This window comes from Tachyglossus aculeatus, chromosome X3, assembly GCF_015852505.1.
Source record: "Tachyglossus aculeatus isolate mTacAcu1 chromosome X3, mTacAcu1.pri, whole genome shotgun sequence".
Lineage (NCBI taxonomy): Eukaryota > Metazoa > Chordata > Mammalia > Monotremata > Tachyglossidae > Tachyglossus > Tachyglossus aculeatus.
In genome coordinates, this window is record NC_052099.1 from 31,096,944 (window position 1) to 31,110,209 (window position 13,266).

The window sequence follows — 13,266 nt, forward strand, 5'->3', positions numbered from 1 at the left end:
AGTAACTGAGGCACAGAGAAGTGAATCGACTTGCCCAAGGTCACACAGCACGGCATGGTAGGAAAAGGTCCCTGCTGGTTCTCGTCTGCGCCTGGACAGGCCAGGATGATAGGCAGGGGCCTGTTGGAGGTGAAGGAGAAGTGAGTCGAGTCAGTCATATTTATTGGGCGTTTACTATGTTCAGAGCATCCTACTAAGCGCTTGGAAGTCAGAAGGATAATAATAATAAGAATGGCATTTGTTAAGCGCTTACTACATGCAAGGCACTGGTCTAAGCGCTGGGGAGGATACAAGGTGATCAGGTTGTCCCAGGTGGGGCTCACAGTCTTCATCCCCATTTTACAGATGAGGTAACTGAGGCACGGAGAAGTTAAGCGCCTTGCCCAAAGTCACACTGCTGACAGTTGGCAGAGCTGGGATTTGAACCCATGACCTCTGACTCCCAAGCCCGTGCTCTTTCCACTGAGCCACGCTGCTTCTCTAAGGATCTGTGTTCTAATCATGGCTCTGCCACATGTCCTGTTACAAAGACCTTTGTCTGGGTATTTTGTCACCTGGGGTCAGGAAGAACTTACTTTATCAGGTAGAACTGGGGGATGGAGCCTGGCTTAGTGGATAGAGCCCGGGCCTTGGAGTCCGAAGACCTGTGTTCTAATCCTGGCTCTACCACTTGTCTACTTGTCTGCTGTGTGACCTTGGGCCAGTCACTTCACTTCTCTGTGCCTCAGTTGCCTCATCTGTAAAATGGGGATAAGAGTGTGAGCCCCATGTGGGACAGGGACTATGCCCAACCTGATTAGCTAGTATCTATGCCAGCGCTTAGAACAGTGCATGGCCCATAGTAAGTACTCATTAATAATAATAATTTCAATTATTATGGTATTTGTTAAGCACTTACTAGGTGCCAAGCACTGTATGAAGTACAAGCACTATCATAATAATAATAATTACTATTATTTTGTATGTTTGAGCATGTGAATTCCCCCCAGGACAAGGACCGAATCTGACCTGATTATCTTGTTAACTTCCTTCTCTGTGCCTGGCACAGAGTAGGCGCTTAAGAAATGCCCTATAATTCATTCATTCATTCAATCGTATTTATTGAGCGCTTACTGTGTGCAGAGCACTGTACTAAGTGCTTGGGAAGTACACGTTGGCAACATATATAGTCCCTACCCAACAACAGGCTCACAGTCTAGAAGGGGGAGACAGACAATAAAACAAAACATGTGGACAGGTGTCAAAGACGTCAGAACAAATAGAATTAAAGCTAGATGCACATCATTAACAAAGTAAATAGAATAGTAAATATGTAGACGTAAAATAGAGTAACAAATACATATACAAGTGCTGGGGGGAGGGGAAGGAGGTAGGGGCGGAGGGGACAGGGAGGAGGAGAGGAAAAAGGGGGCTCAGTCTGGGAAGGCCTCTTGGAAGAGGCTCTATAATAACATCAATTTGTATCTCTGAAGGCATTTTGATTTGGGCTATTCCAAGTGGCTAATTCCATTAGAAAGGAATGTTCCCCGATCTAGATTTTTTTGCACAAAGAAGCTGCGTCCTCCCCAACCCACCGTACCTGGCTACAGGGCATCTTCCCCAGCAAGGCACCCTTCCTGAGCCCACCGGGACCATATCCTCCTCTCTTCTTCCTGCTCTGCAGCTGCCGGACTGTGCTCCCACGGGACGAGTCATGGCGGCGGAGGAAGGACGGAGGTCACCAGGGCTCGCAAACAAACTTTTTCCTGGCCGAGCCATCGGAGGAGTCACTGAAGGAATGCAAAACCGAAAACCAGAACCAGCCTCTCTCGCCCCAGCCTGAACTCCAGGGACCGGGAAAAGCCAGGAAAGCCAAGGAGTCGAGGTAACGCTTTTTAAGGCTTTATTGCAAGTCGTGTTTACAGAATGCCAGAGAGGCGAGCTCTGAAGTTGCACAAATCACCGGGCTCGGACCATCGGATGACGGTCGGACCCCCGAGCTGCCTGCGTGGGGCACAGAGAGGCTTTGTATTTTCTAGGTTGGCACGGGGGGGAAAAGAACGTCAACCCTCTGCCGTCCCACGGTGGGGTCACCGGAGGGAACGGGGCGCCCAAGTACAAAGGCCATACCTGCAGGAGGCAAACCTAATGCAGCATGCGAACAGTCTGTAGAATCCACGTGTCTGAAGAGCACTAGGGAGATGAAAATTAATAATTATGGCATTTGTTAAAGTGCTTATTATGTGCCAAGCGCTGTTCTCAGCGCTGGGGCAGATACAAGTTAATCAGGTTGGACACAATCCCTGTCCCACCTGGGGCTGACACTCTTAATCCCCATTTTACGGATGAAGTAACTGACGCACAGAGAAAGTGAAGTGACTCACCCGAGATCACACAGCAGGCATGTGGCAGAGCCGGAATTAGAACCCAGGTCCTTCTGATTCTTTTAGACTGTGAGCCCACTGTTGGGTAGGGACTGTCTCTATATGTTGCCAATTTGTACTTCCCAAGCGCTTAGTACAGTGCTCTGCACATAGTAAGCGCTCAATAAATAAATACGATTGATGATGATGATTCCCGGGCCTCGCACTCTATCCACTCGTTAGCCAGTTTCTGCTAGTTTTAGAAACAAATCTCTTTTTTTTCAGCACAGGAGAACTAGAAAGCATTATGTGGGGAGGATTTACTATGAGAAGGCAGCCTTGCCCGTTCCTTCAGATTGGTCCAGGCACCTGTTTGATTGACAGCCGCTGCCGAGGGGGCTTTCCTCTATTTTGTCTTCTACCTGCCTCGGCTTGTGGGCACTGCCCTGGGGTCTCCTAGGGTGCTGGTCTGGTGGAGGATGGAAAAGCTGTTTGGACCGGCTTGGCCAGGGGTTCTGAAGTGTCTTGGGGTGGCCCTGAGGTAGAAGTAGTGATTGGGAATGCCTCCAATCTCGGCCTTGTCGGAATACTGCAAAATTCCCTCAGAGTTAACTGGATGCTAGATTTGCTCCTTGCAGAGAGGCCTTAAATACTAGCTGCTACAGGAAGCTTTTCTGTGCAAAATCCCCCAAATGGCAGGAGTGTTGGGCGAAATAAAACCGGAAACTCCAATTCAAGTTCTTTTATGAAGCAAAACTGAGGAACAACAAGCAATTTCACGGACGATTCAATTTAACATTTAACAAAACTTCTTTACCTAAAATGAGGGGAAAAAAAAAACAAAACAACAGAACAGGATCTGTAGATAATATCTCTGACTGTGCATGGCTTGGTTTTAAATTACAATTCACAGAGCAACACTGCTGAAAAGCCTATTTTACACTATGCTACACACGTTAAAAAAACAGGAGTGACATTTACACAATGTACAGCATTTTCCTTCATCTAAGAAACACATCCTTTTCTACTTTACATTTTTTTTCCCCTAACGATTCTCAGCTCCCAGAATAAAAACTCCAGATGGCCGAAGTCAGGGTCAGAGGAGAAGGACTCCCATCACTACTAAATGCATCTCTTCTCTTCATAAAGTCCTGCTCTCTGTCAGTGGACAGACATACGGTGATTGACTCCTTTCCACCCATCAACCACAACTGCAAGTTAAAAATCAATCGAAGCTGGTTCAGTTTCTCTTTTCTCCTGCTCAATGCAAAACCCATTAAGTCCCCGACCCCTTTGAGTCTCGCCTTCAGAAATGATTATTTGGATAACCCTTGCCAGAAGGCTGAATTTCCCCAGCATTTATCATTCCATAAATCCCTTGTTGTTTCAGAGAGGAGGAAATTGTGGCCTCTTTGCAAGCTTGGGCCACTTGGGTTTCTCTGGTCTTTTCCAACCATCTGTTGATGGAGCCGTGTTATTGAATGATCGAATAGGTGGGCTTCGCTTCAGGGCGGGCACGGTATTAAATGAAGCCTCGATGCCTGTGAGACCACCGTTTTGGGTTCGGAATGCCTGATTGTTGCCAGCCGTCTAGCCGGGGCTACCATCTCGAGGTCAAGGGGGAACCATCTGTTTCGCCTCCTTATGCGGGTCTCACAGGCTTCCGAATTCAGCGTCCCCGTCCCTACCCAGATGGACTGAGCGGCAGCAACTGTGACGGATGTTACTCGCCCAACACTCCCGCGTCCCTTGTGCTGTCCGCAGCCGGCCGAAATTGGATCTCAGGTCCCTGCTTGAGTATCGGGACTTGTGCTTTAATTCCCTTTCGATCTGCGCTTAGTCACAGGTGTCGGTGTCCCGGATGCAATGGGGTTTTAGGAAGAATTCTGCTCCTCTTCCCGTGGCCTGGCGGTGGGGTGCTGTCCGTATTCAAAGAAATGTGTGAGTTCCATAATCGCATCCCGGAGGATGGTTCTCCCGCAGCCCCAGAGTCTGGATGGATCGGGTAGGTGATTTCTAAAAGGTAATCAGCAGCCAGATTTCTCCTTTCCTACGAGGGAGCCCCTAAGTATCCGAAGCCCCTTTCCCTCAGCCGCGGTCGCGGATGCTGGAGGCGTGACCCGTGAGGCAGCAGCCGCATTCCTCCACAACCTCCCAGTCACAGCCACAACCTCCCAAGGTTACAGGACGCAGAGGTAGAAAGGTGCAAGCTCTCCTCAGCGAGAAACACTGCACACCAAAACTCCCTCATGCTGCCGCGATCGTGCTGGCATTTGCCAAGTTACCGGAAAATGTTTTCTTTTCCCCCGTCCCATGGCAGCCTTTGGTTCTGCTGTCTCACCGTTTCAAGTTTCGCCTGCCAGTCTCATTTTAGCGGCAGAGATGAACATTCATTCATTCGAGCATATTTATCGAGCACTTACTGCATGTAAAGTACTGTACTAAGTGCTCGGGAGAGTACAAGACAACAATGAACGCACATATTCCTTCCCCACAGTGAGCTTACAGTCTAGATTTGTGACCAAGATCATGACTCTCAACTCCAGGCCATAGAAGCAGATCTGGAACTCTGACTCAACTGGATTCCCGCTTCCTAGAGAGAAACACGGGGGCTTTGGGCTACTTACCACAGACCTGTGGCTAACTAGTGCAATCTCAGCTCCAACTACACAGTGACTGTAGGCGAGGGAGGGGCCTGATAATACTCTATCTTAGGAAAAGTGCGGATATGTAGGGAAACACAACTGGGTCATATAATACAAAGATTTATTTTGAAATTGTGCTTTAACATGAAAAGTAGTGCTGGGTAGTCAAAACAGATCTAGGCTTCTTTGTTCTGTACAGATTTGCTCATTAATTTAGTGTTTTGTTGTCAGTGCAGAACAGCCCTCCTGTGTTTTCCCATTATGCACCAAGGTAACAGGACTTTGCTACCTGTGGAATTCATTTCTCTCATTGACTGAAAGCAACAAGAGGCACTGGGCCTGGGGAATGATAGAGGACTTAGAAATGTGGGAACGAGAGTCCCCAGTATTGATGCTTGGACGGCAAACAGCCTTTAACGGGCAAGAGTTTCCCTTTCCTTACAAGCAAAACCTTTCAGTTCTATGGAGCTCGTTCGCATCCTTCTTTAGGCCCTGCTAAACTCTTTTTTTTTTGTATGGGGTCATGCAGATTCCAAACAACTTGCTCCACGACATGGAAGAGAGGTTTCTTGTTTCTCTAGCCTTCCCAGGTTCTGACTACAATACCGAGGATTTCGGGTTCTGGCTCATTCAGAACCTTCACCGTCTTCGATCCCAAACGACATGTTTGCCAAAGGCCTGCAGGGTGAGGTCTGTAGATCTTACTTTTTATTGTGGGTTACTGGTGTGCCAACACCTCTATCCCTAAAGGAGAGTCAGGGCCCACCTTGTCTGCAGGGTTGGGAAGCTCTCTCTTTTTGAAATTTCTCCAGTGTGTGCCTGAAGCTAGCTCTAGGAGACCTCCAAGTGAAGAACAGTGTTATGATGCCGACTCCTGTGTTTGGAATTCACCTCAAATGAAGTTCTGGCCTAGAACCTCTAAAAAGGCCCCCCATAAAATGTTGGCAGAAAGGGTAAAACTAGCTGGTTCCTAGGGGAGCATCCGACATTTCTGGGAGATTGTGGTCATTCCCACTTTGGGGTGGACTGTAGTCCCTGAGCCGGGAATGGACACATGAAGCGATCAATAGGCCCAGTTCCAGGTTCAGGGGTGAAACTGCCTATTGTCTTCCCAGAATCTCAGGGCATGATATAATGACCAAAAGAAACCTGGAAGGTTTCCAGAGGGAGCGATGGTTAAAATAGGTGAAAATGTCTCTTTCTCCTGCCCCTGAAATTAAATTCTGATCTGGAGAAGATCCTCAAATTACCTCCTTCAGAATGTTGCTTGTCTCTACTCAAAAAGTGTATCCTGGGACCGCTGGCCATATCCTACGCTTCAAAGAAAGGCACATGCATCTCTCTCTCCAGAAATAGCTTGGCTCTTCTGTGTTGGTATTTTCCTGGGAGACCCATGCGCTGACCTCTGAGGGCAAATGGGAGACTGATTTTGTTCTTTCCTCCTCAGTGTGGCTTTTCACTCCGTGGGCCCATCAGTGAAGCTTGTTCCTGGAGTCCTGCAGCTGAAATCACATCCCCACTCCCACATCTCCCCACTGATGCCAGTTTGCTGGAGGGTTGTGAGAGACAGAGGTGAGGATAACTGGTAAGCTAATGTGCACTCTCACACCCCTTCTCTAAAACCCAGATGTCGAGAGAACAATACCATCGATTTTCATTTTTCAGGTGCTCCTGGAGTGCATAATTCTCATTTTCTGGTTTAACAAACGGTTGCTTTAGAAAAGTCCACCAGTCTCCCATTTAAACTGGAATGCCAACCAGGGGATAAATATATTCATAGACATCTAGGCGTGGAGCATTCTCTGTTTGAGAACAGAACTGTAGATTCTCTTGTAATGTGGTTTCAGGTGACTTTTCACTTGATAATGCTCTTAGTTGCTTTCTCAGAGAAGTGAAACTTGAAGAGATTTTGACTGGGGCTCCATCAGCTTTTGCAGATGTCACAATGCTGGTAGGCCCTCCTTGGGGAGTGCCAGAAAGAGTTAGGGTCACTGCAGCCTCAGGCCTGGGGGTCCCAAAGCACCTGGAGGAATTCCACAGGGGAAAAACCTGCCTCCTGGAATTAATTGGGGAAGAAAGAGTATCTTTCACATTTCTTAGCAAATACACCAGCTTCTGATGTTTTTTGAAGTCGTGTTGCTTCTTAGGGAGACATTTCTTGGTTGACAGCCTTCGTTCTATAGTCTTCCTTCCCTTTATTTCTCTTTTTGGAGGGTGAATCGTAAGCAGCACACAGGTGCCAACTGAAAAATTGTGAAACTTGTGGCCAGAGAGTGTTTTTTTGTTTTGTTTAGACTTGGACGTTTTAAGCTCAATTGGGATTTGGGGGTGGCCCAGGAAGATGACTGAAACTCCCTGATCTTTTGTGGAGGAAATGTGGCAAATGTTTTCAAAACTGTGCCAACCCTCAGGACTCTGAGGATTCCATGGTAGGAAATCACCTGTGCTTTCTCCCTGCGTGGACTAGTGTGTTGTGAGAGGGTATTTTGAGTGAGTGTGTGTACGCGTGCATAGGCACCTGCAGACTGAAGAGAGCCCTAAGTACCCTTCTTCATTTGTCCCTTTTGGTGGAGATCTGGTCAGGGCCCAGGAGGGTCTTTCCTAGTGGCTTTGGCCCTGCCCATCCCAGGGCAAGGCAGGTTACGGTGGAGGAAAGGCTTAGTCTGGAGTGGCTTCTCTGGTTGACTCCCCGCTGCCGGCTGAAGCACGTGTGATCACCTGTAATAAGGTGCCCCCATTTCAGACACGCTATAGATTGATTGGTTGCTCCTTCAGCCTGTTTGTCACCTCCCGGGGCGGGGAGGGCATGACAGTGCACAGCATCGGAGCCCTCTTTTCCTCCAGCTCCCCTAGAAGTGAAATTAGGCCCGACGGGAATCAGCCCACTCCGACTGAGGGATTGCCCACAGACCACTCCCACCCTCACTGGGCTGGATCCCGGAATTCCAGCCGAGACTGGCCTCTTAACCCGTGCCGTCTGTTTGTCTAATGACACCGTGCTACAAATTTGCCATTAAGTGGAACGGAGATATTTTTTTTGTTTCTTAAAGGACTGTTTCTTGCCCTGAAAAAATCAATGAATGTTCTAGCTCCCGAACCAGGCAGCAAAGCAAGCCCACGTAAACATCACTCCCAGAAGTGAAGAGAATGCAAAGGTATCTCCTGGTTCGTTTCTCTGTGTGTCTTGAGAGAACAAGTGAAGTGCTTTTGCCTATAAAGATAAACGCTCATCTTCTCCTAGATGTCGGATTTTAGTGCTGAGGGGCGGTGGAGGGGCTCCTTCTGTTTTCTGCTCTGTGCCTGGTCAAAACTAAGCTTTCAGAGGATGGGCAAGCAGGAGCCCAGGGTTGGGGGGATGGGTGGGTGTGGCCATACTGCCCAGGTGTTCATCAGCATGGCGATGATGATGATGTTCTCAGGATGGGATCTGGCTCCTCGGGTCTCACACTTGCATCTCGGAGGTACTGATGAGGCCCAGTGCTTTGGCTTCTTCTGGGGTCAACCCGCTTTTGAGGGTTCTTCTTACTGGAGGGCCACCCCCCGGCAGAGGTAAATCAAGAGAAGGAGAAAGCAGACAAGAGATTAGGACGAAAATATAAACATGTCAGCCAGGGACATCAAGCTAGGTTCGCTCAAGTCATATAAGGCCAGAGAAGACCCAGGGCCACAGTCTCTTGGTTTGGATCCATGCCTGGGATGGTTTTATGAAATCTCTATTTTCTGTGGCTCTGCCTGTTGAGTTTTGCTAGGGGGCTGGGATTGGGGGTGTCTGAGCCCTTCTGTTTCAGTGCTTCCTTCGGTCCCTTAGTCTAGGGCACCCAACAAACTTGGCACCTATTTTTCCCCACCCAGGATAATAATAATAATAATGATGGTACTTGTTAAGCACTTACTATGTGCCAAGCACTGGGGTATATACAAGTTAATCAGGTTGGACATAATCCCTGTCCCATATAGGGCTCACACTCAACTTCATTTTACAGATGAGGTCACTGAGGCCCAGAGAAGGGAAGTGACTTGCCCGAGGTCCCACACCAGACAAGTGACCGTGCCAGGATTAGAACCCAGATCCTTATGTCTCCCAGGCCTGTGGTTTATCCACTAAGCCATGTTGCTTCTCAGAAGCGAGCCCGTGGGGAAGTCTCTGGCTGCTCCACTGGCATTGTTAATCCTAGCCTCTGGGGGACACCATTCACTCATTCAATCGTATTTATTGAGCGCTTACTGTGTGCAGAGCACTGTACTAAGCACTTAGCACTGTACCAGGCACCGTGCTTTCTCTCTCCACATATGCCACTCTAGTAGTCGAGGCCGAGTGGTTAAGACGATGGACTAGAAATCCACTGGGGTTTCCCCACTCAGGTTCGAATCCTGCCGACTACGGATTTCCAATTTTTCAGCGCTTAGAACAGTGCTCTGCACATAGTAAGCGCTTAACAAATGCCATCGTTATTATTATTATGAACTCAGGAACAAAAGCAGGCCTGCCTGGACTCATGCCCTGCATTGGGAGGGAACCATTCGCAGCCCTGCTGGGTGACTCTGTCTCAAGCTCTCCACTTGGGCTCTGGGCGGGGGGCAGTTTGGAGCTCGACATTAATCCGGGGTGGAATAGGCTGGGTGTTTTGCTTTCACTGGCTGCCCTTGCTCGTCTTGAGCGGAAGCGGGGAGAAGCAAGAGGAAACTCTCACACTGATAGTTTGATGTCTGGGTGCAGCATTATCAGACTTGGCAGAATGTGGCGTGGAAGCTTTGTTGACTAGAATACATCCAGCAACGCACAATGGCCAACCGCACAGAACCATGGAAAGTATTTTTCTACTAAGAGGAAGTAGTCCAGCAGTCCCGAGTTGAAGAAGGCCAGCATAAGGCTCTCAGCTTAGTAAAAAATAAATTACTCCGGGGTGGACAGGCTTTCTGTTATTATTAAGCAGCCTTAGGCTTCCTGAGGGCTAAGTCCAAGTAGCAGTTACTGGGTTTCACGCCGAGTGGTCTACAAGGAGTAAAGGGACAATGTGGATCTCGAGGAAAACTACATTAAACTGGGGGAAAGAGCTGTATCCTCACGGAAAACCCAAGGTTCCTTTACTTAAAGAAACCATGACAAAATACAACTGGTGTATGTTGGAATCTCATGGGCTTCTTTTTCCTTCCTTTATTCTCTTCTCATTTTTGTGGAGCAAGGACAGGCAAGCACCCCCATGATCTCTCTGTCTTCTTATAATTTATTTTTGCTATTATTATTTTTATAATAATTGTGGTGTGTGTTTGAGTGCTTACTATTTGCCAAGTAGCGTATACTAAGCTCTGGCGGGGACATACAAAATAACCAGTCCGGCCACAGTGCCCAAGGTGAGTTCACGATGGAGAGGGTATTGAATCCCCATTTTCCAGATTAGGTAAAAGAGGCCCAGAGAAGTGAAGTGACTTGCCCAAGGTCACATAGCAGACAAATGGCAGAGCTGGGATTAGAACCCAGATCCTTCTGATTCCCAGGACTGCACTCTACCCACTAGGCCAGGCTGCTACTCTCCCCTCTCTCCTCTGCCACCAGTCACTTCAAAATCTGGTGGTCATTGATAGTCAGGGATAATAATAATAATGGCATTTATTAAGCACTTACTATGCACAAAGCACTGTTCTAAGCGCTGGGGAGGTAACAAGGTGATCAGGTTGTCCCACGGGGGGCTCACAATCTTAATCCACTTTACAGATGAGGTAACTGAGGCACAGATAAGTTAAGTGACTTGCCCAAAGTCACAAAGCTGACAATTGGCAGAGCTGGGATCTAATATGCCCCTATTTCAGCCCTACTACTGTGTTAACACTTCTTTATCTTCTGTGGCTAGGAACAGCTACTTCAGGCCACAGTCAAATGCGGAAGCAATCGAGATACCGATTCCCGCCCTGGGAAAAGCCACTGACACTCTGTTTCTCTTTCTGGCTTACCTGTGATCCTACACAGCAGAAGGTAGGCACTCGTTTCATATCCATTTTTTTTCCACGGTATTTGTTAAGCTTTTACTATGTGTCTAAGCTGTTCTAAGCACTGGGGTAAATAAAAATTGATTAGGTTGGACACAGTCCCTGTCCAGCATGGGGGTCCTGTCTGAACAGGAGAACTGAGGGACAGAGAAGTGAAGTGACTTGCCCAAGGTCACACAGCAGGTAAGTGGCAGTGCTGGGATTAGAACCCAGGTCCTGGGACTCGCAGGCCCAAGCTCCTTCCAGTAGGCCGTGCCTGTGAACAAACAGCACCTCAAACTCTCCAGGCAGCATGAACCGTTTGACTGGGTTTCTTGTGAGGAGGCATTTGCCACATTGGCAGTCTGAGTGGGGCAGGGGTGTGTGTCCATTGAGGCTGATAATAATAATAATTATAATAATTATGGCTTTTAAGTGCTTACTATGTGCCAAGTACTGTTCTAAGCACAAGGGGAGATACAAGGTAGTGGACTCGTCCCACGTGGGGCTCACAGTCTTAGTCCCCACTTTCCAGATGAGGGAACTGAGGCCCAGAGAAGTGAAGTGACTTGCCCAAGGTCACACAGCTGACAAGTGGCAGAGCCGGGATTGGAATCCATGACTTTATGACTCCCAGGCTTGTGCTCTACCCACTAGGCCATGCTGCTTATCCTGTGCTCTGAGCATTGGTGGTATGTGACCCCAGCATTCTCTGAGTCTGAATGGAATAACCACCTCTCCCTCCCCACCGGTTGTTTGCTTGCCTCCTGGAGACCGGGGTCAAAAGTGGACTTTCTTGCCAGAAGTATCTTTTAAAAATTGCTCTGTTCCCTAAAACAAGGGGTGGTGGGAGCAGTGGCTTGAGACAAAAGAATGGAAGAAGGGGGAGACCGTCCTCTTTCCCCTCTCCTTCCGTCCCTTCGAGCTCCTATAATTCACCAGTTTTCAGCACTAAGAATCCGGTGCGTGACATCAGTCGTCGTCCTCACAGATGGCTATAAGCAGCGGGGCCTAGCAGAAAGAGCTTGGCTCTGGGAGTCAGGGGACCTGGGTTCTAATCCCAGCTCCACCAATTGCTTGCTGGGTGATCTTGGACAAATCAAATCACTTCTTTGTGCCTGAGTTTCCTTAACTGCAAAATGGGGATTTGCTACCTACGCTCCCTCCTGCTTAGACTGTGAACCCCAAGTAGGACAGGAACCGTATCCAACCTGATTAACTTGTATCTACCCCGACACTTAGAATGGTACTCAACACATAGTGCTTAACAAATGCCACAGTAAGAATAAGTAGTACCCATTCGCCCGGCAGATAAGGTATGTGTTTTGTTATCTGGCTTACAAGGCCAACAGAGGGAAAGACTGAGAAACAGCTGATAGTTGTTAATTCGGACTGAAACATAATAGTAAAAATAATAATGATGATTATTATTGTGATATTTGATAAGCGCTTACTATGTACCAGACACTGTAATTAAGCACTGGGGTTGATACAAGATTATATTCTCCCTTTAGGAGGGAGGACAGGTATTGAATCCCCATTTTGCAGATGAGGAAAGTAAGCCACAGAGAAGTGAAGCAACTTGCCCAAGATCTCACAGCAGGAAAGTGGTAGAACTGGAATTAGAATTCAGGTCCTCTGACTCCCAGACTGTGCTCTATCCACTAGGCAACACTGCTTCTCATAGGCGATGCATCTTCTCTGGGCTTTGCGCGATTGACAAGAGTACCCTCAACAGATCTCTCCACCATCAATCTAGTCCTCCCCTTCAATTTTTTGTCAATCAGTAGTAAAGCAAATAACAGGTAGGAGGAAGCAATAGAGTATGAAGATATGTACATAAGGGCTATAGGGGCATTGGGTGGGACAGTGAGCGCCAATGTGTTCAGGAGACACAGAAGCGCCAGCAGGGAATAGGGTGGGGAGATGAGAGATCAGTCACGGAAGGCTGGTTGGAGGAGGAGGGCTTTGAAAATGAAGAACACAGTGATGCTATTTGATCGTTGGTAATAATAATCACTGTGGTAATAAGCCTTTAACTTTGTTCCAAGCACTGGGGTTGTGGCCACATAAACAGGGCTCCTAATCCCAGGTCCTTTTAACTCCCAGTCCCATGCTCTTTCCACTAGGCTATGCTGCTTGATGCCGAGAGGAATGGGTGACCAATGGGAGAATTTGGAAGAGAAGGGAGATGGGCAAAGAACGGTGCTTTAGAAAAATGATGTGGGCAGCTGAGTGAACCAGTTCTGAAGAGGGGAGAGACTGCCTCCTTCTCTGGTCGTCTCTTCTAGACTGTGAGCCCACTGTTGGGTAGG

General features: G+C 48.1%; 1 protein-coding gene across 1 annotated transcript in view; it reads right to left on the bottom strand.

The window, feature by feature from the left end:
- Window positions 1–3,069: 3,069 nt before the first annotated feature.
- FHOD3 (formin homology 2 domain containing 3) overlaps window positions 3,070–13,266 on the bottom strand; it is a 335,498-nt gene continuing 325,301 nt past the window's right edge. The window contains 1 exon segment of the mRNA XM_038770188.1: window positions 3,070–8,512. Within this exon segment, the coding sequence (XP_038626116.1) occupies window positions 8,430–8,512 (83 nt within the window). The 3' untranslated portion in view covers window positions 3,070–8,429.